The sequence below is a fragment of the Bactrocera oleae genome, chromosome 2 (genome assembly GCF_042242935.1).
Source record: "Bactrocera oleae isolate idBacOlea1 chromosome 2, idBacOlea1, whole genome shotgun sequence".
Lineage (NCBI taxonomy): Eukaryota > Metazoa > Arthropoda > Insecta > Diptera > Tephritidae > Bactrocera > Bactrocera oleae.
This window is the reverse complement of record NC_091536.1, coordinates 54223149-54246541: the sequence shown is the minus strand read 5'-3', so window position 1 is coordinate 54246541 and position 23393 is coordinate 54223149. Positions and strand designations below refer to the sequence as shown.

At 35.1% G+C, this 23393-nt stretch overlaps 1 protein-coding gene across 2 annotated transcripts in view; it reads left to right on the top strand.

The window, feature by feature from the left end:
- qin overlaps positions 1-22725 on the top strand; it is a 180142-nt gene extending 157417 nt beyond the window's left edge. Inside the window, exons 1-11 of one of the 2 annotated variants that reach the window (XM_070113177.1) lie at positions 11080-11163; positions 11237-11440; positions 11508-11650; positions 11744-12319; positions 12402-12699; positions 13273-13392; positions 13469-13637; positions 13731-15056; positions 17544-18463; positions 19413-20057; positions 21601-22725. In XM_070113177.1, coding sequence (XP_069969278.1) covers positions 11095-11163; positions 11237-11440; positions 11508-11650; positions 11744-12319; positions 12402-12699; positions 13273-13392; positions 13469-13637; positions 13731-15056; positions 17544-18463; positions 19413-20057; positions 21601-22410 — 5280 coding nt within the window. In that variant the 5' untranslated portion in view covers positions 11080-11094 and the 3' untranslated portion in view covers positions 22411-22725. Of the gene's footprint in view, positions 1-11079; positions 11164-11236; positions 11441-11507; positions 11651-11743; positions 12320-12401; positions 12700-13272; positions 13393-13468; positions 13638-13730; positions 15057-17543; positions 18464-19412; positions 20058-21600 lie in introns of those variants that run through there. The other variant, XM_070113176.1, reaches the window with a different exon arrangement.
- The last annotated feature ends 668 nt before the right edge of the window (positions 22726-23393 follow it).

Here is a 23393-nt window from a genome sequence, read left to right as displayed (position 1 = left end):
AAATACAAATTACGACCCTCAGTAATGTTCCCTGACTTTATCCGATAAGCAAAAAGTTGTACAAGTTCCATTATGAGCAGAAATACATAACAAATTAAATGTTTGCGATTGCTGGAGATCTGATACTGCGAAGTGGTGCTCTTATACATAGAAATACAAGAGTATAAAACCATATAACTGAGTCTGTAATCATCTAAGCACTGCCTATTTTTTAAAATCTGGAAAACATAATTTTGCGTTGGAGATATTTAGAGAGTGGAACTGTATTATTATTTGCTTCAAATTCGTGACAAGAGAGATTTATAGCGTTTTCTTTTCTTGATGAAAGTGTTGCCTCATTATATGGCAACATTATATAAATGTTTCATTTTTTATATGACAAAAGTGTAAAATACAAATATCTATATATCATTGAGCTTAACAAAACTGATTTTTATCATTATTAGCAGAAAAACTTGCTTTAACAAGTAATGAAGTTCTAAGTTCGGGTGCAACCGAACATTTTATACTCTCGCAATTTGCAAGGATCAAAACCTGGGAAATTACTTCAGATGTAGGCAAAATTGTATATTAAAGTATTAATCCGATTCAACCAATTTTTGACACAAAAACATACTATTATCGAAAGTTTCATTTATGTATTTAATTCTATGAATTTCAATTATATATCTTACATATTGACCGATATTTTCGGTAAAAATTCAGCTATAGGTACTGGGGTCCACATATTCAGTACCTAGGGGCTTGAACAGTTTTGGTTCGATTTAGATAATTTTAGGTCACAAGATGGCATACTTTAAACGTATTATTCACGCAAAGTTTTACCCCGATATAATCATTGTTGTTTAATTTGCGTAAGGGAAAGTTAAAGAATCAGATGGAATTTAAAATGGTGTTATATGGGGATTGGCCATTCCGATTTCGCCCATTTTCGCACTATAACATAGAAATATGAGAAGAATGTTATGTACCGAATTTGGTTGAAATCGGTTAAGCAGATCAGATGTGGGTTTTCAGCTAAAAGTGGACGGTGCCATGCTGTCTAATTTTGAAGTCGGTTCCTATAAAGTCATCTTATACCATCCCAGAGATACAATTTAATGTCTCTGGCGTGTTTAGTGCTTGATTTATCGCCTGGTTTCAACCATTTTCACGAGGCGAGACTACGCCCAAATTTTTTAAACAAATTTAAGCTGCAGATCCCATACCTAATGTGATACTGTATAACAAGTAGGAGTCTTGTATCTTATTGTGGAGATTAGTTATGGAAATTTATTTGTTTTTGATTAAGGGCGTTTTGTGGGCGTGGCAATGGTCTGATTATGCCCATCTGCAATACCAACCGTCTTACGGTACCAAGAAACATGTATACCAATTTTCATAACGATATCGCATTTTACTCAAGTTACAGCCTGCACACACTGACGGACGGACAGACAGTCACCCGGATTTCAACTTGTCTCTTCATCCTGATCTTTTATATATATATATATTTATATATATAGGGTTATAATCTAACTCGATTAGATTTAGCTGATACAAACAACCGTTAGGTGAACAAAACTATTATACGCTGTATCAGCATGTTGCAAGAGTATAAAAATAATAACTATCAAAAACGAAATTAAACTTCGCCTCGGCAACTCTCACCCTTACGTTTTGAGAAGCGCAGAAAATCTTGCACTTTTTCAGGTTAGAATGCAACATTCTGAGAAAAGAACACCTAAGTTTGGCAGCCCGGCCTTAGGGCAGAATAAATGCAACATTCTTGTGAGAAAAGAAAACGCTATTAGTGAGCACATAAGTGGCGAATACTTGTATAAGGCTTCTATAATGTTATATACTTGTAGTAAATTTAGTTTTATATTTTCTATATTTAACACTTTTATACTTCATTTGATTAGATGTAAGGCAATAATAGTGGCAAAAGTACTAAGCCATTTGGCCCTACTTTTTGAATATTCGATACATATATGTTACTTATATGTATACTCGTATATATGTACATGTTAGGTTCTTGATAAAATTTTTTATAAACCATCATGGAGAATTAGATTGTTTTTGTGAAAATGCATTTATCAACAAAAATACTCTCGGAGATTTAAAAACTTATGTTGAAAGGTTGTGGAAGTGGTAATATTTTTTTTTTTTTTTTTAGTTTTGGACTTCATTAACGAATACCGAGTAATAATTTAATATCCCAAATCTTTCAGATAAAATATCCATTCTTAACCATCATATTATCCATAGAATTAAGTATTTATTAGCAAGACCTTAGGTCAAACTTTTAGCACTTTTTTTCAATTAAGAAATATTGTAAAATTATGAAACCGAGCCTTGCTATAAATAATTTTCGGAGGAAAAAATGTAACAATTTTTTTAGCTTAGTAGAAACTTGCTGATGCCGAGCAAAGGAATATTTCCATATTTGTTTCCATTTATATATTTCAGAGTAATATATTTTATATTCATGCTATTTCGGGCGGAGACGAATTCGACAATTTTTTTAATTACAAATTTTCTATTTTGTCGGTTTTCAGCACAATGCAACATAATCTTCTCACAGCTGTCTAAAATTTCCATATTAACACTTCCTCGAAGTTCGTCGGGAGTCTGAAAATTACCGTCCGCAACCGAAAGGTGTTAAAATTATAACTATGATTAATTACTATTTAATATAATTTCAGGGCAAATAAGCGTAGCTTATGCACATTTTTGACAGCCGAAAGACTTATTTCGTTTTAATAAATAAGTAGAAAATCAATTCGCTACATAATTATTGTATTAACAATTTGCTTCCTTTCAATTTCAAATTCACATGCACGCAAACTATGTATCCACATACAAGGCCAACTCATAGATTAATCTTTTTAAGTTTGAGAAAAAAAGAAGTGAGAAAACAAATTACAAATTCTTCGTTATTCAGCGAGTCGCCCACACGCTAGCTTCAATGCGGTTGCCCATAAGAAGTTTTGTATAGAAGAATTTATATATGTATGTTATATACTTATACACATATGTTATTGAAGATATGTAGTTGGAGATATATACGATCACGCGTTCTTGTCAGTAACTCTATTTGGCAGTTGGAACTTTTTTTCTTAATAAACAGCTTAAATCAAAAGCAAAGCCGATAATCAAGCATAAATGACCTTAAATAGGTGTCAGTTTTATGGGCCCAGTAAGCTGGGTGGTTGCTTCTCGTCACGCCCTGCACCTCATTTAAAAGCATAAACAATTTATTTGATGTGAAAAGCGATAATTTTTGGCGGCAGTGGACCTATAAGAAATGTAATTCAGGGTTATAATCGCTTAGTTTCGTGACAGCTGAGTGCACTGTGTGCGTGACTGTCCCTCGGTGGCCGTTGGTTCAAATGTGAGATATAGCAAACAATAAAAAAATGGTTTCATTTCTTTTCGTTCGTTTCGTTTCGTCGTCGTCCCTCGGCAGTTAACGACAAACCTCCAAGCACGTTGCCGAAATGAAAAGACTTCTGATCAGATTCCAAAATTTGTAGCACCCTACCTTCCTTGAATACGTAGGTTGTTTTTATATTTCGGGATAAGAAAACAGAAACAAATATTAAAAATCGGAAATCGCTTTATTGTTTTTCAAAATATTCTTCATTAAGATCGATACAATTTTGCATGCATTTGAACCAATTGTCGAAGCTTTTTTGCCACTCTGATTGAGGTATCCTCCAAACATGCGTTTTGAAGGCATCAACCGCCTCTTCAGATATCAAAAAACGTTGAATTCTTAGGCAGGACTTTACGACGGGATGACTCATCAAATCGAAGTTTTGAGTGCTTCAAAGTGCAGTTGTTTCAGTCGATGTGTGAAAACTCGAATTGTGGTGGTGAAGAGTAATCCGTCTTCAGCGGTTGGTTTTCCTGATTTACAGGTCTGCGTTGTTCTAGTAATATGGCCTAAAGCACCACTACTTTTTTTTTAACATTTCTCTCGACCAATCGACACGAATCTTTTTTTAATCGATTGACAAATTGTGTGGGATCCTACGTGAAAAAAATGTAAACACATGTAATTCGTCGCGTTCATTGAAGGCGCTGTGCTCAGTGGTTGTTGGGTGCAGATTTTTCAATCGTTTTCATGATTTTCGTAATTTCATTAATTGACTCTTTACTCACTTATTTGTTTTGTGCTAATATTGACATGTCTGGTGCGGAATTCATAACACCTTTGAAATTGTTTTTGTAAAGCTTTATTTAATTCAAAATATTTTCTATTGCAAAAATATCGATGCATAACTAAACGTTGGTGGATGATTTGAAAGTTCAGCGGAAGTAGTATTAAATTTACTTGCTTTTTACAAAATTGTATTAAAAAAATTGGATATACTCATAATACATCCTTCTCTAAAAAATAATATAATAAATCTTTTTGAAATTTTTTATAGTCTCGGAATATGTTGCACAGCCTCATCCGGTGTGAGTCCTACTGGACTCGTCGTTTTATTTTGTTTTTGATACACAATATTTGACATTGTTTAAACGCTGCATTGTGGCGTAGCTGCCGGCAAAACATGGAGCCACTGGTACACACTAGAGACCCAGCAGAAGTCAAAACAGTGGACTTTCCGCGAACCTGCTCCAAAGAAGGTGAATACTATCCTATCAGAGGTAAAGGTGATGACCATCGTTTTGCGTTGGAATTTACAAGGTGTCATCCACATCGACTACCTGCAGAAAGGCAACAAGACCTTAAAATCGCGAGTAACTTGGTCGAATTAGGAGATTATCACCGCCCCCGTAACGAAGGGTTAAAGAGGTTGGAGCATCGCTAGATTAAATCTATCAAGCTACAGGTGTTTTGTATGTTATGCAAGATAACTTAATGAATTTGTGTGGACGATGATGTGTCAGTAGTACTCCTGACTGCTTTTCAACAACACTCAATATCCATTTGTGTAGGACACGATAACAACAAACACTGAAATTCAAATTGCAATGGAAACTCCTATTCTGAAAGTTCTTTACCCAGGAAGCTTAGTGAAGCCATTTCCCGGTCTGTGGGAATCACAGACTGCTGACCACTGCTGACAGCTGATTGCTTTTGAATATGTCGACTATCACAAACAGTTTGGACCCTATACGTTTTCACAATGGGCTAATTTATGAATACTTATTTATAGAACTTCATTAAATTTAGATATTATAGCAATCATTCGAGCTAGGCTAAAGGCTAAATTATGGTGGGAAGAAAATGCTGGCATGTAGATTGTCCGAAGTATACTTGGCATTCTTAAACGTGTATAAATATTGTATTTGAAGAGCCCTCTACACTTTTTTATGTGCATAAAAATCTTTGTATTTTTAATGATATGGCTAACTTGATTTTCTCGTAAATAGCAGAGTCATATTTATAATTGCTAAGTAAATTATCTTTTTCGAACTTGTCTCAAAATCTCTCTCAACCAACGCTTCCACATAAATTGGCGTTTGGTGTCATCACTTGTTCATTTATTTATAATGTTTATTGCTTTCAAATCCCAAAGCTGCACCGACATAATCAGAAACATATATATATGCATCACTTATAAGTAAATAGTATGCAAATATATATATGTTGCATCTGCATACTTGTAATGAACTTAAACTTTTCGAATTATTGCCGCGTTGGCAGCTAAAAGTGATTGTTAAAAGTAAAACATTCATTCTTTAAATTGGTATTGTCAGCATGTAATTAGCTGCATTTATGTCGTCTCATGACACCAAAAACACTTTGTTGTTGTTATTCGCCGTTTTTAAGTGCAAAAATAATGTCTTCATATTCAGAAACCGAGCTGTATAATAGTCAACATTTGGAAAATGCGCTCGTGTTAAAAACAACTTGCTGATTTTTTTGGATAAATGTATGTGTATGTGTGGATTATCTCATAAAATTTTTCTCTAATGGTTATTGAATGCAAAATTATTTTGTCACTTTTGAAATAGGTTTCGCTGAGTCAATATAAGCATGTTTTATAAACTTATACGATGACTCCAAATCCTGGTCTTGGACCGATCGAGCTTTTATTCCTTCAGCAAATTCCATGTTGTAACCTCAATTTACTCATGACACTTTCCCCGGTGCGAGTATTTGTGTTTTAGAAAAGGGAAAAAGTCACAGCAGGCTGAACCTCTCGTCTAAGGTGGATCGACTGGATCATTCGCCATAGATAGTAGTAATCACTTGCTGCAAGGTGGATTCTACGCGATTGCTCCCAGATGGTCCAATTGTTGACAGGACAGGTTCGGAATAAAAGTTAGGCCATAGGTGAACAGTTCAAAGTAGATGATTCTCTGCCAATGCCACTAACAAATAACAAAACTTTCCTAAGCGTTAATCATGGCTTGGCCACCATTTGCGCTGGCTCACCGTGATTTGACCACGACTGTATTATCACCAGTAACCATCTGCTTCAGAAATGGATGGATTTTGTTGGCATTAGAAAGCGATACAGAGATGGAGGTTTGTGAGCTTCTATCTACATTCTCAACGTGTTGCTACAGAGTTTAATAGTTTTGTTCACTTAACGGTTGTATGTAACACCTAAAACAAACGGAGATTGGTATAGAGCTATATATACCATATATAATATATATATATATTTATAATATGTAAATGATCGGGATGACAAAACGAGTTCCAATCCAGGTAACTGTCTGTCCGTCCGTGAAAACTGTAACTCGAGTAAAAATTAAGATATCCTGATGAACTTGGTACACATGTTCCTTGGCACGATACAAAACTGTAATTTGGTATTTTGTATTTTGATTTAAAAATTCGTAAAAAGCAGGCGTGGCTCCTCATAGGACAAATCCTCTCGAGACCTCTTACCTCAGTGTGAAAATATAGGGCCCGATGTCAAAATTGGACGATGTGCGCCTACATTTAGGGGAAATCACATAACTGCTCGACCAATTTCAACCAAATTCGGTACATAACATTATTGTAACATTTCAATGGTACAGTGTAAATGCGTCAGAGAGAGTAACGGTATCCTGACCTGCCTACATTACAGGAAAATGAGCGAAATTGGACTACAACCACGAGTACTTCCCATATAACACAACTTTAAATTCCATATTATTCTTTCACTTCCAGTATACAAATTTAACGCCAATTAATATGTCGGAATAAAACTTTGCACAAATAATGCCTTAATAATAATAAGGTATGCCATCTCAAGACTTAAAATTGTCAAAATCTAACCATAACTGCTCAAGTTCCCAGATACAAAAAAATTCGGACCAATCAATCTGTAAGATATTCGAAATTCGGAGAGAATCCTTTCCTGATAATAATATGTCTGTATGTCGAAAATGAGTTGAATCGGGCCGAATATGGCGTTTAGTATGTGAGTTATATATTTATAAAATTGCTGGAAAATATCTTATTGAGCCTCATATCTCTAATATAATGAATTCCGCTCCTCTGGTTTATTTCTTCCACATCAACTGCTGACAGCTGATAGCTTTTGGATATGTACGACTATCACAAACAGTTTGGACCCTATACGTGTTCACAATGGGCTAGTTTATGAATACGACGGCAGTCTTATTTATAGAACTTCATTAAATTTAGATATTATAGCAATCATTCGAGCTAGGCTAAAGGCTAAATTATGCTGGGAAGAAAATGCTGGTATAAATGTAGATTGTCCGAAGTATACTTGGCATTCTTAAACGTGTATAAATATTGTATTTGAAGAGCCCTCTACACTTTTTTATGTGCATGAAAAATCTTTGTATTTTTAATGATATGGCTAACTTGATTTTCTCGTAAATAGCAGAGTCATATTTATAATTGCTAAGTAAGTTATCTTTTTCGAACTTGTCTCAAAAACTCTCTCAACCAACGCTTCCACATTGGTTGGCGTTTGGTGTCATCACTTGTTCAGTTATTTATAATGTTTATTGCTTTCAAACCCCAAAGCCTCATATCTCTAATATAATGAATTCCGATCCTCTGGTTTATTTCTTCCACATCAACTCAATATATTCAATCAAACTCCTTTCGGTTGAGTTTATATCACATATCACTAATTCGAAGATGGTCTAAACATAATTTTAGCTGACGCGAAGTAAAATATAGCAATAAAACTCTATGTGACTCCATGACCTATAATATAACTTACTAAAATACCAAATTTGATTGTAATCCATTCACGATTTCATCGAATAATAAATGTTGAATTCCTTCGAAACATGTTTTATAAATATCTTTAATATTCCCACCACTTGTCATGTACTTTAATTATCTGTGGCTGCTTGTATGTAAGCGCTAAATTACTAACGAGCGCTAACGATTTTTTAATCAAACTCAGGAGCGTATGCAAAGAGGGTTTTAGGGCTTCAAACGATCTCTGCTGCCCTGAAATTTGTTTCTGCATACGCCGCTGATCAAACTAGATCTAAACTAAATCTGTGCTCCATAAATGAAGTAATTTAATGTAATGACGTAAATAATGATTTAATGTGTGTTATTGCTACTCACAAGCTACATTTATTTAGTGAATACTTTCAACTGAAGCCTCAAAATAAGTGGATAGTCGTTATCGCGTTTGAACAAGTTTGTGTCTTAAGTCTATTGTTTCTTTGTTCACATTCATCTGCTTCGTCTTGATTTGATTTCAGATTTAATATTTTTTTCAACTATTTAAGTATGTACTTATATCACTTATAGTGCTTATTGAGCATTACAACAACAACTTTTTTGGCTTTCAAATAACTTTATATTATATTAAAATGATTGTTTTTAGTAAATAGGGTAAGTAGGCATAATTTTATTTTGATGGCTTTTCACAAGCAATATTGCAAATTGCCTTAATCATAAAATTTTGATTTTTCTGACTTTAATACAGTTTTATTGTAGTAAGGTTTATTTCCTATAAATAATTACATTTAATTTCAATTGAATAGGAAAACATTTTGATATACTGAAAATTTATTAATAAATTAGCACTTGTTTGTTCGGTCGATAGACTGTTATATTGCAAAGTTTCGGTAATCGTTATATTGCAATAATTCGGTTGGTAATGGCTCAGCCAATGCGTGTTCCATCGATGAAAACAAATGGTAATCGGAAGGTGCCAAGTCTGGTGAATACGGCGGGTAGAGTAGCAGCTCCCAGCCAAGTACTTTGATTGTATCCAGAACCGATTTCGCTTTATATACAGGTGCAATATCGTGTAACAAAACTATTTTGCCATGTCTTCTGGCCCATTCCGGTCGTTTTTCGATCAATGCATGTTTCAAATTGTTCATTTGTAGTAATTAGTATTAACAGTTTCACCAGGCTTAAGAAGCTAATTACATACGTCACCCTTCAGATCACACCAAACCCAGAGCATTGTCTTCTTACCGAATCGATCTGTTTTTGCAGTCGATGTTGATAGTTGTTCCGCATTAACCCATGACTTTCTCCGTTTACGATTTTTTTAAATAAATAAATTTTTTATCGCCAGTGACAATTCTATGCAAAAATTATTTTCTATTTATATAATTTAATAGCTTTCAAACGGTCTGAAATTGTTTGTTGTGCAACATTTAACATGGCTGCCATTTTCTTTTGAATCAAAGTATCATCTTCATCCAATATTGCTTGCAGTTCGGCGTCTTCATCCTTTTTTGGTGGTCTTTCACGTTCTTCATTTTTACATCAAAATCATTACCTCTGAATCGTTGAAACCATCTTTTGCATGTTGCTTCTGATAGAGCATGATCACCATATGCCTCGACAAGCATTCCATGCGACTCTGAAGCACTTTTCAAAGGAAATCAAAAAACTAATGCTGTCCGCAAATCATCACTTTCCGGTACAAAATTCAACATTTTCAACACAATGAAAAAATATGATTCTGTTTGTTCAATGACTGTAAGTTTATTGAATACCAAATATGAATAAAAACCAAACAGAAAAGAAATTAAGGGTCGTTATTCGGTCTAAGGCCAAGCAGAAGTATAAAAATCCTTATATTACGTATGCATATTAGAGCGTGTCGATTAAATAAGTTTTTAACTGAACAAGTTGATAGTTAATAAATATTAAAAAAACACTGTTGTTTGATTTAATTTATCTTTAAATATAGTTTCTGAGCAATCGGTTTTATGGAAGTTATATGTTATAGTTGTTCATTTTTTTTTTCTTAACTGTCACTGTTAAGTATATATAATGAATATTAGAGTTAAGTATATATTATTCTTCAAAATTATTTGCTCTTAGCTTATTAATTGAAGGTATTATACCAAAATATAAAACAGCTGAATAATCGATTGTATGAAAGATATATGTTATAGTTGTCTGATTTGTCCGATTCCCATGAATGATCAATACAATATCAATATGAACCTGGGTATCAAATTTCATTCGGATATCTTAAAAAGTGACAAACAAAGTTTTATAATTCCTTAAACTTCGACTTTAAAAAACTCGAAATCGATTTTAGAGCCATAGTTTCTTAAGCAAAGTTATTCAGAATGGTAGTAAATTTTTCGTATATAGAATTTTTCCGTTTTTTTTTTTGACCATGTGGATCGACCCGCTCTAATGTATATGGGGGCAAATCGAAATATTGACCCGATTTTATCCATTTTTGGTACCAGAAAACATTAATTTCAGGAAATATTGCCTTTAAATTATCATTAAGATATTTGGGTGCTTGAAAAGTTCTCCGATTTCCACTATTTTCGGGTGAGAGATAGCCTACCTTGAAGTCACTAATTGTGCAAAGGAGTATATTTCTACATCTTCATTGGTGCTTGATTTATATACTTTAAGGTGAAATAATGATATGGAACATAAAATTGTATAAAATGGAAAGTGGACGTGGTTTGATTGAAATTGGTCAGATCAGAAGAACTAGATATATAAATTTCACTAAAGTTACGCGCCGCCATAGCAATTATCTAATTTATACTGAGTTGTTTGCAGGCCTTCCGAGCTATCATTAATGTTAAATTTAATGTTTCTTATGTTTTGTGATCTTCTATCATGACAACGCATCGGTCGAATAATCTCGATCGAATTATCTATTTTTTTTGTTTCCCAACATAAAAGAGTTAACTGTCTGAAATTTGAGCCGAATAACGATGTTATCGCAACCAAGTAGACCTGCTTCGCATACCTCCACAAAGCCTATGGTGGCAATTAACATTCATGTAATTAATTTCAATTTTTTTTAAATGTATTAGCAGTTAATTTATAAACAATTATTTTACATATTTACTTCAGGATGTCAAAGCCATTGAACTCCAGCTCGAAGAATATGCCACTCAGTGCCTCAAAGACATATCTGAGTATTTTCTACAATTACACAGTTTTTTACAAAATGAAGAAGCGCGCATATTAGAAGACTTCCATAACCAATGTGTGGAGCCGCAAAAGATTATACGCGATGCATTTTCAAAACTCGGCGAAACTCAGAGCATTTTAAATGTAGGTACATAAAAGGGTTTCAAAAACTCACTTTTACACCATATTTAAAAAATGTTTTTTCAAATAGAAAATGCGCTCACAATTGGAGCAATATCAACAAAAAGTACCAACCGATATATATCTACGTCAAGTATTTGATGTTTACAATACACAGCTGGAGCAAATCGATTGCCGCGTACAAATTTCGAAACTCACCAAAAGTCCTTTCATGTAAATGAGCTTTCAAGCTTAAAATAAAGAGATTATCTAAAACAGTAAATAAAATTATCCACCGCTTTTAACTCAAACCTATTTTATTTTCAGTTTTGAGATTAAACAGGATTTGCGCAAAGACTTTTCACAGTTCTTCACCTATCAATATATTGATCCTACGATTACCGTTCGTTTGCAACCCATATATGGCGATAACCATTCCTTTCCTGATCGAAAATCCGATTCGTCTGATCAAATGGATGTGGACTGCTACGTTGAGAAGCACAAACGCAAAAATAACGAACGTAATAAAAAGCAAAAACAAAAAACACTGCGACGCAATGACAACGAAGACGGTTCGAATAACAAAATGTCAGACACTGAATCCCAAGGTCATTTGCTACGGGATAAAGAGTTGGTGCGCATCAGTTATGTAAAGTCGCCGGAACATTTCTTCGTGCAAACAAAGACTGCGATCTCCCAAATACGTGAACTCTCAAATAAATATGTGAACTTCATGCAAACCGACTTAATTCCTAAAGTTATCACTGAGGGTCAATACTACATGACATACCATAGCGATGATAAGCAATGGTATCGCGGTATGGTCAAAAAAAACCTAACAAAAGATCTGTATAAGGTGTTTTTAATAGATATTGGCATGCAGATCGAAGTGCCAAAAACGCGGTGCGTTTGAAGTTTTTGTTATTTTTATTTTTTAAGTGAGAGGCCACTATAATTTGTTTTTTTGGAACTCTTATTCCTACAGATTCTGCGAAATTGATAGTAAATCGCTGAGCATTCCCTTTGCAGCTATACGCTGTGCCATACATGACATAATGCCAGTTGGAAAGTCATGGAGTGAAGAAGCCTCTAATCTGTTAGTCGAAATTACAAACAATCACTTCGTGCGCGTCAGCATTGTCGAACGCATCAAAGAGAATATGCTTTCAGTAGATCTGATTACAACGTCATGTGTAGAAGCGATTTCGGTTCGAGAATCTTTTTTATATACTGGCCTGGCGCGGGAGATGTCAGGTGCAGCAAATTTACCATCGCCACTTAAGGTAACAAATACTTCAAAATAACCTATCTTGTTGTATTTATGCAAGCGCTACATTAAGAATCAACTTATCATAGTAAAGTTAACGAGTTTTACGTGCAAAAAAGTTAGAGTAGATTAATTCTAAAATTATCATCCCTCGTTCGTTCAAATCTAACATAACATAAATAAATCTAAAATAACACGCTTAATCTAGAATAGGTCCGGGACAAAAGCCGCGAGGATGCCACTGTGGCAACTGAAACACTCGACTAATATCGATTGTGTTGCCGCTCTACCTATAGAGTGAATGCTCACCTCTCTGAAGGCGGCTGCAATTCGGGAGAATACATCTACTGCGACTTTTATGGCAGCCACTCAGTCGCAATTATGGAGGATATCAGAGTGCTCCTCTCTGGGATCATCAAAATACCCAGATACCGATGAAAGCCGCTTTTTGAACAAGTTTCAGCTACTTAGCCACTGTGACCTCTTGGAATGCTCTTTGAGCAAACTCATATCAGAGTCATACATACAAACATATTTACATATATTTTTTTATAGATATACATTAAGTAATAATTGAATTTCTTTCTAGAAAATATCTCCCATGGCGCGTACCAATCAAAGGCTACCAAAATATTCGTTTCATAATGGAGATATGTTGGTCGTAAAAGTGACAAATATAGAAAGTCCTCATCTGTTCTACACCATGAAGGTATTTGAAGCATTCCCAAAGCCAACAAGTGCAGAAACATTTGTAAGAAGTAAAATTAAAACGTATTATATTCTAGCTGGACGCTATTGAGATGGCACAGACATTGAAAGCCGACTTAAACTTACAATACAATCAACCGAATGTGACATTGCTACCTGTTTTTTTAGCATTACCACAAATGTGCTGCGCTGTGCGCATCGAAGATATATGGCACCGAGCCCGGATTGAGGGAATACGCGGAGGAGGTATGTAAAACAATTTTTTTTAACACCAAGCTTGATATGTGACTATATTTCATTATAAATTCCCCTTATAATATTTATGTACTTTCATGGTAGGGAAAATTACTGTGCTCCTCGTAGACGAGGGCTCACAACACGAAGTTAATTGGCGTCACATTTTTCCGCTCTTAAATAAATTCCGCGCGCAAAAAGAGTTTACCGTTAAATGTGCATTGGCAGATGTTGAACCATTGCAAGAGAATAGCTACGCTTGGACATCCGAAGCCATATGCGAATTTCGCCAATTGGCTGCCAATCCTACACTACAAATGACCATACTATCTACAAATCAAGCAACAATGCGAGTCACATTGCATGTTTGCAAAAAGCATATGGATATAAATATTGGAGCCATGCTCGTTAGCTACGGTCACTGCGTGCCGACTGGCGAGAGTTCTCAAGTGGTAGAAGTCTACAAAACGCCAAAGAAACGCATGATCTTACCGACTAATGCAATAACAGATGCCGCGCAGTTCAGCCAAGTCAATACCAATATCAAGGGCAAAGGTGATGTCACAATACAGGACAGTCAAGAGACTGCCAACAATGCAGTAACGGCGAAAAGTAGCAAACCTGTGAAAGTGCTCAAACGTACACCGGTCAAGGTTGTACATGTCGTGGATCCTGGCGAGTTCTACATACAAATTGCAAGTCTCACAACGGGCATTGCTAAATTTCACAATCAACTGCAGCAAGCACAAAATGAAGATCAATCGAACACATCAAGTTTCTCGTTGGGTTCACAAAGCACAAACAATTGGTTTGTTGGTAATCACTGTTTGGTTCATACAAAATATAAAAGTGATCTTACCAAGCATGCGCACGCTACACAATCGTCCAGCCCAAACGAATGGTATCGCGCTATTATTATCTCAATAAATGCCGACTTCGAAGCTGATTTGTATACCGTTTTTCTACGAGATATTGGTGCTACCATTTCAGATATTACCTGTGCACAACTTCGGGTTATAGATCATCAATGGGATTGTGTAACAAATGCCGTACATCGCTGTCACTTGGCTTGCGTTGAGCCAACTGGCGGTATTACTGCTTGGTCACATTCCGCCATCGATTGCTTTAACCACACCGTCAGCTCTTTTGAGTCCCTTTCGGCCACTTTACAAGGCAAACGTATGGCAGGTTCCAACTCATTGCCCATCGTGCTTTGGGGTACAATCACTGAAACCGAGGATCCGTTAGCGCCTTGTATTACCAAGCATTCGATAATCAATCGTATATTAGTGAAAGCTGGTCTCGCATATTCCGTACAACGTTTAGATTTAACAGAACAGCTGGATAAATTGTTAGAAATGGAATTTGCAGAGGGTGAGATTACCATGGAGGAGTGGAATAAGAATTTTGCGAGCAATGCCGCACTGAAAGGTGAGTGTTTGTTAGGCTTAAGAAAAAGTATGTAGAGGTCAGTTACTAATAGTAGTCTCATTTAACATCTCTAATATGTTTGAGGACTAACGCAAGTATAGTTACCGCTACTAAAACTTTCAATATACATGGCAATTGGCGCCCGGTTATAAGAAACTAAGTGACTAGTCATAATTTTTGGTGTATAATAAATATATTTGATGAAAAAATTAATACTTCATTTCTTATTTATTTAGTATATCTTCTTAAAATCGTTGGACTTTAAATACTTTGTGAAAATATAATATTGTAAATCTATCACAAGTGAAAAATTCTTTTGTGCAGTAGATAATATAATTTTTATTTCTTTAATAAATTCAAAACTTTTAATTTAAATTATTTATAATAATATACATATATATAAACAAGTAAGGAAGGGCTAAGTTCGGATGTAACCGAACATTTTATACTCTCGCAATGTCAAATGGTATACTCGTTTGAGATTTCTTTGTGGATTGACTGATATTTTCGGTAGAAGGTCAACTATAGGCAATGGGGTCCATATATTTAGTACTTAGGGGTTTGAACAGTTTTGGTTCGATTTAGACAATTTTTGGCCGCAAGGTGGCATACTTTAATTGCATTATTCACGCAAAGTTTTACCCCGATATAATCATTGTTACCTGATTTGCATAGTGGAAAGTGAAAGAATCAGATGGAATTGAAAATGGTGTTACATGGGAAGTAAGCGTGGTTGTAGTCCGATTTCGCCCATTTTCGCACTATGACATAGAAACATGAAAAGAACGTTATGCACCGAATTTGTTTGAAATCGGTTGAGCAGATCTCAAAATATGGATTTTCACCTAAAAGTGGGCTGTGCCACGCCCACTGACTAATTTTGAACGCGGTTCCTACAAAGCCAATTTATACCATCTCAGAGATAAAATTTAATGTCTCTGGCGTATTTAGTGCTTGATTTATCGCGCTTTTAGTAGTTTTTAACAGTACCGTTATATGGGGAGTGGGCGGAGTTGCCACCCGATTTCAACTATTTTCACACCGTCAATAGAAGTGTTAAAAACATTTGCTTCTAGTGAATTTTGTTATTATAGCATTAGCGGTTTAGGAGATATGCACATTAAACCTATTAGAGGCGGGACCACGCCCACTTTTTAAAAAAAGTTTTAACTGCAGATGCCCCTCCCTAATGTGATCATGTGTACCAAATAACAGTCTTGTATCTTATTGCGGAGCTTAGTTATGGCAAGTTATTTGTTTTTGATTAATGGCGTTTTGTGGGCGTGGCAGTGGTCCGATTACGCCCATCTACAATACCAACCGTCTCACGGTACCAAGAAACATGTCTACCAAGTTTCATAAAGATATCTCAATTTTTACTCAAGTTAGAGCTTGCACGGACGGACGGACAGACAGTCACCCGGATTTCAACTCGTCTCTTCATTCTGATCATGTATATATATATAACCCTATATCTAACTCGATTAGTTTTAGGTGATAAAAACAACCGTTAGGTGAACAAAACTATTATACTCTGTAGCAACAGGTTGCGAGAGTATAAAAAAGAGTGTAACAATTGAATAATAAATTATGAAAATAAATTTTCACTTGTTTCCATGCTTGCTTCTCTCGAAAGCTCTGCTCTACGTATTTCTCCAGTTCATGAATATTTCGGAATTTAAAAATGCCTAAATAAAAATTATACTATAACTAAAAATATAATTTTATTTTAAACTTAATGATAACTTACGTATTTTATATTTCAAAACTCCTTCGTTATTTATTTATTTTTAATAAAACAAAAATTGTTATTGCACAGGAGCACGCAACACTTTTGTTTTATCGCACGAAATAACAGCTACATAGGTATTTCACAACTTCCCGAATCTTCTATGGAAATGTATGCCGTCTCTTTTCGACGTATACAGAATTTGCATTTGAAAAAATCGTTAACATTGGCAGTCATTTTACTGATCATTTGACTGTCAGTACTGACATAATAAATGTGAGTGCATTGGTGAACCCATCAGCAGTTTCTTCTAGGGTTCGTTTCTATTTGGTTATGTATATATGTAAATATATATAAGGTATTGCCTCGGTAAGATAAATATGCTCAAGGATATTTGAACATATTTCCGAGGACATAAGTAATTATTAAAAATCAGTGTGCTGTATGTGTTCTTATAATAGTTAGGATTACATAATAAAGATTACCTATGCTGACGCGCACCGATTAAGTGGCGTCTCTTGTCACCAACGCACATGTTAATTTTTGAAGAAGTTTTTAAGCATACTGAAATCAGTAGCCATACGCAATGCATTTTACTGTTATAGTAGTCTTGGCTAATAGACCGGTAATTATATACCAGTTCCTTTTAAAAAAAAGGGTGTAAATCTATAAACAATTTATTTTTCATGAATCAATAATTTCATATCATAACCATATTTTAAAATCATAAATTGGTTATATTATGTTCTTAATTACAGAAATCGATAGCCGTGCCCAGCGTCTTACGAATGCTTTTAACGCCTTCGACTCTGACAAGTCTATGAAAACTGATGATCACGATACCAAACATATACCTGACGTGGACTTCACCTTAGACAACGCAGTAGATAGTCAGGCCTGCGGCGAGCCCACAGTTTTCAATGCGAAGACACCAGAGGCTTGGCTGCAGTCGAAACCAATTGATAAGTCAATTTTCGCCGCCATACCAACATATGTGGATTATGAAGCCATTGTCTATTTACATGATGCCAATGATAAGGCTCTACTACAACATATACGAGAGAGAATTATGAAAACTTATGGTAACTATGAATTGCCAACAACTTTTGTACCCATATATACACCGGACCAGGCGTGCTTAGTGCGTTATCATGTGGATAAACGTCTTTACCGTGGTATCGTACAAAAAAAGAAAAAAGATGATTTTATTGTACAATTCATTGACTATGGTAATGTGGAGTCGGTCAAATTGCACGACTTACTTCCATTTGCGCCATTCCCGAAGTTACCACGCATAGCACACAAATATCGCATCGAGGGGATACGTGCCAAATCCGTCGATGGCGTCTACACGACAGATGTACTTGACATCATACATGTTACAGTTGTTGAAAAACTGGTTTCCATACGTGTGGCCATTTCAGAGCTACAAAATCCGATAAAGGCATGTAGTATGCGTGTAGGTAATATGGATGTTGCAGAGTATCTCATCAGCGCTGGACATGTTGAGCGAGATGTTTTGCTCTCCGATCGATCTCATAAGAAAAAGGTGAGAGATAAGCTCAAGCCTAGTTATAAAGATTTGAAAGTAATTGTTGATATTGAATCGACTACGGATAACTGTGATGCACTTACAATTGATGACAATGGGTTGCCCATAATGGAAGCGGAAAAAATGGTAAGTTACATCTATAAAATAACTAGTAGATCCGGCCATGCGTTTCTATGGCTATTTACAAATAAAGACGTAACGTTATTGCTGGTATAAGAAACCAATAGATTATATTATAAATATTTGTGAATGGAAAAAAATGAATTTTTAAAAACTAAACCGAAAAATGATATTTTTGGCTGTGGGAATTATATAGATATGGCGAAAGTTAAGTTAAAATGGGAAACTGTAGTCTTCTGAAGACTATTCCAAGAATATTTCCGGTGATCTTTTTTTGATAGTTTAATTTTACACACGCTCTTTTCTCCCCAAGAAGCCGATATCGGACCTTTATAGCATATAGCTACCATACAAACTCAATGATCGAAATCAAGTACTTGTATAGAAAACTTTTTGATTTGGTAAGATTTATTAACGAAATTCGGCTAAAGCAACAATGCAAACTGAAGGATCGGATTCAAGTGCTTGTATGGAAAGCTTTTTCATTTGACGAGATATCTTAACGAAATTTAGCATGGGTTAAAGCTAAGGTTGCCATGTTAGGACTGACATGTTCGCCTAACGAAAATCATTGTATGAAAGCTGGGGCAATTCGGGGACTTACTTCATACATTTTCGGTATTAAACTAAAGATTATCCGATATTATACGTTCGTGACAATCGTACAATTTGGTTCATCAGGGAGAATGCTGCAGAAATTTCTATTCAGTATTTGATCAACAGATCAGACCCTCGTACTCAAAAAAAATTCCGTTTACTTATCAGTAGATAATCTTAATATCAGAAAGTTTTCCTCTTAGACAGCAACAATAATAATAATAATTTAAATTAATATCCTTTGTAATCGTCTTCGAAACGATCCTTACTTATATAAATTGCTATAATTAAAAAATTATATTTATACATAATATATCTAGGTTTATTTATAATTTGATTTTCTACTTCTTTGATACAGTTCCAATTCAAGCACATTAAACCCGACTTTTTTGAACTAAATGAGGACAACAAAAGCGATAAAGATACCGACGATGATGGAAGCGACAACAATGACGATACAGTCAATGATTGTCTCGATCAATTGATATACAATTTGGACAAAGGCGTTAATCATTCGGATAGTGATGACAGTCCTAATGATGAATTAAATAATGCGCTCTCACCATTGCAGGCAGCACAATTAGCTTTGCAACAGCATCAAAAACCAACCCAACACTCTTTTACGCCACCCTGTAAGAAACGCATGTTCGACTCAAATGAGTACAAGCAATTGCATAAGCAAATGTTGCTGGAAAATTTGTATGGCAGCGAAAATTTCATGAAAAATGAATTGGCCGCGATGCAATGTGATAACGATGTCGCTGACGCTGGAGGTTCCGGCGCTCTTGCTGCCAGTTGGGGAATTGGGGAGGATGATGAAGATGCCGCCATTGTTGAGTTGGAGCAAAGTTTTGCGCTGAATTATTGGCATACCGCTAACGAAACCGAACGGCAAAAAGATAAAAATAAAGAGAAAGAAAAAACAACGAATGAACAGGAAAAAATTATAGGAAGAGAATTGGAAACTCACGACCACGTTGGCCTTTCCCAGCGGTCGAACTCAGTGAGTTGGGTTTTGAGAATTTTAATTTTGCCATTTGTTATAGAGATAATTATAGATAGAGACAGTTTCTACTTATACATCTTACATATATTTCTCCACAAATTTAAATTTTCCTCTAATACAGGTCATAGGCTTATTCGTGAAATTATGTGTGTATCAGATAACTGCAACGGGTAATACATTTTTGTTCATACTCGAGCACTGATCCGTTATGCTGGAAAAAGTCAACGACGTTCTGACCTTCCGTACTTACCGCCCTTATTAAACAAAGTTGTCGACAGTTATGAACGTAGTGGCAACGTAGAAATCAGTTGTTCTCGTTTATTTTCATTTGAGCAATATTGCCATTGCTCAATTTATATAACATAGATGGTTTTGCGCACATTTAGCTTTTAAGTTATAATTTTTATTAAAATTAGTCTACCTATTTATAAATAAATGTATTCGACTGCGATTTTGAGATAGTTTAAGAATATTTCAAATACATATATACAAGTTTATTTTTTAATTGCTACAAAATATCGAAACTGTCAACCCTCCGTTGCAAGAGAGCAATCAGCTGACTCGTTTCTACGGGAAAAATCCTATTTTCGCGGATATCCTACCGTATGGTCTGTAGAAACGGACAGTAGAAGCGGTGGCATTGTATAATCCTACAAGTAACAAAAGAATCAGCTGTTTTCCTATGTGTGTTATACAACTGGGATCCCCTGAACGAAATCTGCCTTTTTTTGACACAGAGATGTAAATAAAAGCAACAGGTGTTTGTAATGGAAAACATTAATAAAAGTTTCAAGAATATTTTCGAAAAAAATTTATTACATATTTATTGCTTTTCCTAACCACCTCTGAGGATGCAATGTAAGCGCGTTACCGCTATTTTTTGGGTGTTCGGTTCCCTTTGGTGCCTTTATCCACTTATATAATATATACAGTTTTAAATCAATCTACTTTTCATAACAAATATAACTAGAAGAAAGTATATATATATAAAAGCAGGTACACTTCATGAATAGTAATTACATTAACAATATATGTCGAAATAATCAACTTAAACAAAAACCAAAATGAATATATAAAACCAAACAATCTCCTAAGTAATAAATAATATTTACAAAGTATTCTAAATCACCCACAGTGATATACTTTTTAAATGTAAATTTAATCTTTAGGAATTTTAATAATCGAAAAATATTTGAATATGTAATCAAAACATTATACAGCAGGCAGTCGGACATAGTTAAATCCGTCACGCTGATCACTTATATAATATTATATATATATTTTACTTGTATATGGGCGCCGACGTTTCCTTCAGGGTATAAATAATAAAAATTAGAAATGTTAGTTAGCGCATAGTCCGACACACCAAAAGTTTCAAACCGAAACTGTTATTTGGAGTTTTTGTTTATCGTGTCGGTGTTCTAACGACGGTGTGCAATATAGAATTGCCCTCTCAATATTTTTCCATTCCAATGCCATTTTAATGTAGTTGAATTCCTTACTATAAAAATTCTTAATGTTTTCTTATTGAACATTTTAGGTGATGGAAACATCTGCATTCGATGGATTCTGTCCCAATGAAACGTCGTCGGTGTTCTCTCACTTAAGTGGCATCGAATGTTTTAAAATGCCACAAATACCAGTGGGTAAACGTTCCTTCGAATGCAGCGTTGTCTTTATTGTTACACCGACAATTGTACAAATTCTACCACATCTCACCGAATTCGAATATCGCGAACTGGAATTGCAAAGACGCATTAAACATTTAGTGAAGTCAGCGCCACTGCTCACCGAATACGAACCGCGCACCATTTGCCTATCACAATACCATAAGGACAAGAAATGGTATCGCGCCCTAATACGCTCCTACAATCCCGTCGGCAAGCAAGTGGATGTGCTCTTCGTTGACTACTTGAACACGGCATCAGTGTCGGTCACACAACTCAAACAATGTCCGCTCGAATTATTCAGTTGGCCATTGCGCACCATACGCGCTCGCCTCCATGGTATGATACCGAATCCGCGCCTACGTGAAAAGGACATACGACAAGCTTTGCAGAATATTGTACTCAAGCGCACTTTGGTCGCGCGCATTGTAAAAGAGCCGAAGCGGCTTGACAACTCGACAGCCATAAGTATGACAAGTTTCATGCTTCTAGATGACGTTGGCGATTTAAGCTCAGCCACTGCTTCAGGTGCGATCACTGGTGCTGGGACTTATCAACAGAACGTGGATGATATCATAGAGGTGCATTTATACGATCCCGACACTTATGCACGTAAACAGAAGGACGCTCGCATCTACCAACCGCTTATACAGGATAGTTTCTATTCTTATAAAAATGCTTAGAAATATATATGCAAACTTAAATTGGAAAATTAATTACATTATAGGAGGGTAACCTATGGGCATAAAATTACCCAAAAATTTAATTTTATAACTAAGTTTATTTAATATTTTATACTTGAACTTTCATTATTTTGTTTGATATTCATAATGTTCGGTTTGTTGCACGGGAAATGGAAGGTGTGAATTATTAAACATTCCCTAAACATTTGTTATATTTTATTCTCTCTGTATATGAGATACATTTGCATTTTTCATTGTACATTTATTTTTATTAATACTGAAATAAAAAAGTTTGCTTATTTAACAATTTTGAAAGCTGTTTTTTTTTTTAATAAAGGTGAAAGAGACGTTGTAAATGTTCGACGGATGCAAGGATGATTTCTGCATCCTACTAAGCGGCAGCGACGATATTGGGACTTAGAACCGCTCTGTACATTGAGCACATTATCAAAACTTGCTGCACTTCTGCAACATACTATTCAAGTAAAAATATAAATACAGCACTTGTTAATAGACCGCCTTTGCACGGTGATGTACATCAGCAACAAAGCATTATATCGGTAAACTGAAAGATTTCTGACTGATGATTATTTAATTTTAATCGCATTAAAGTGACGCACGTGTAGAAAGTAGATTTGTTTATGATAAGTAATTTATTGTTAAAAAAGAGAGCATATTTCTATTTAAAATAAGTGTGAGCAAAAGGTGAGTGACTATATATTAATAACACAATACAACAGGCATTTTTCGGCAACGATGAGACAGCAATTTTGGAAAGAAGAGATTGTCCTGATCATTTTATCCGAAGAAAGTAATAGATTGCTACGTCTCAGTTTTTTGTTACACGCTGGTGAAGTTTAAAGGTCTACGGAGTGGTTTAAACGTAATTATACTCTCGCCACCAGTTGCTACAGAGTATAATAGTTTGGTCACCTAACGGATATATAACGAATATAAGATGGTCAGACTTTTGAAGCGCAAAA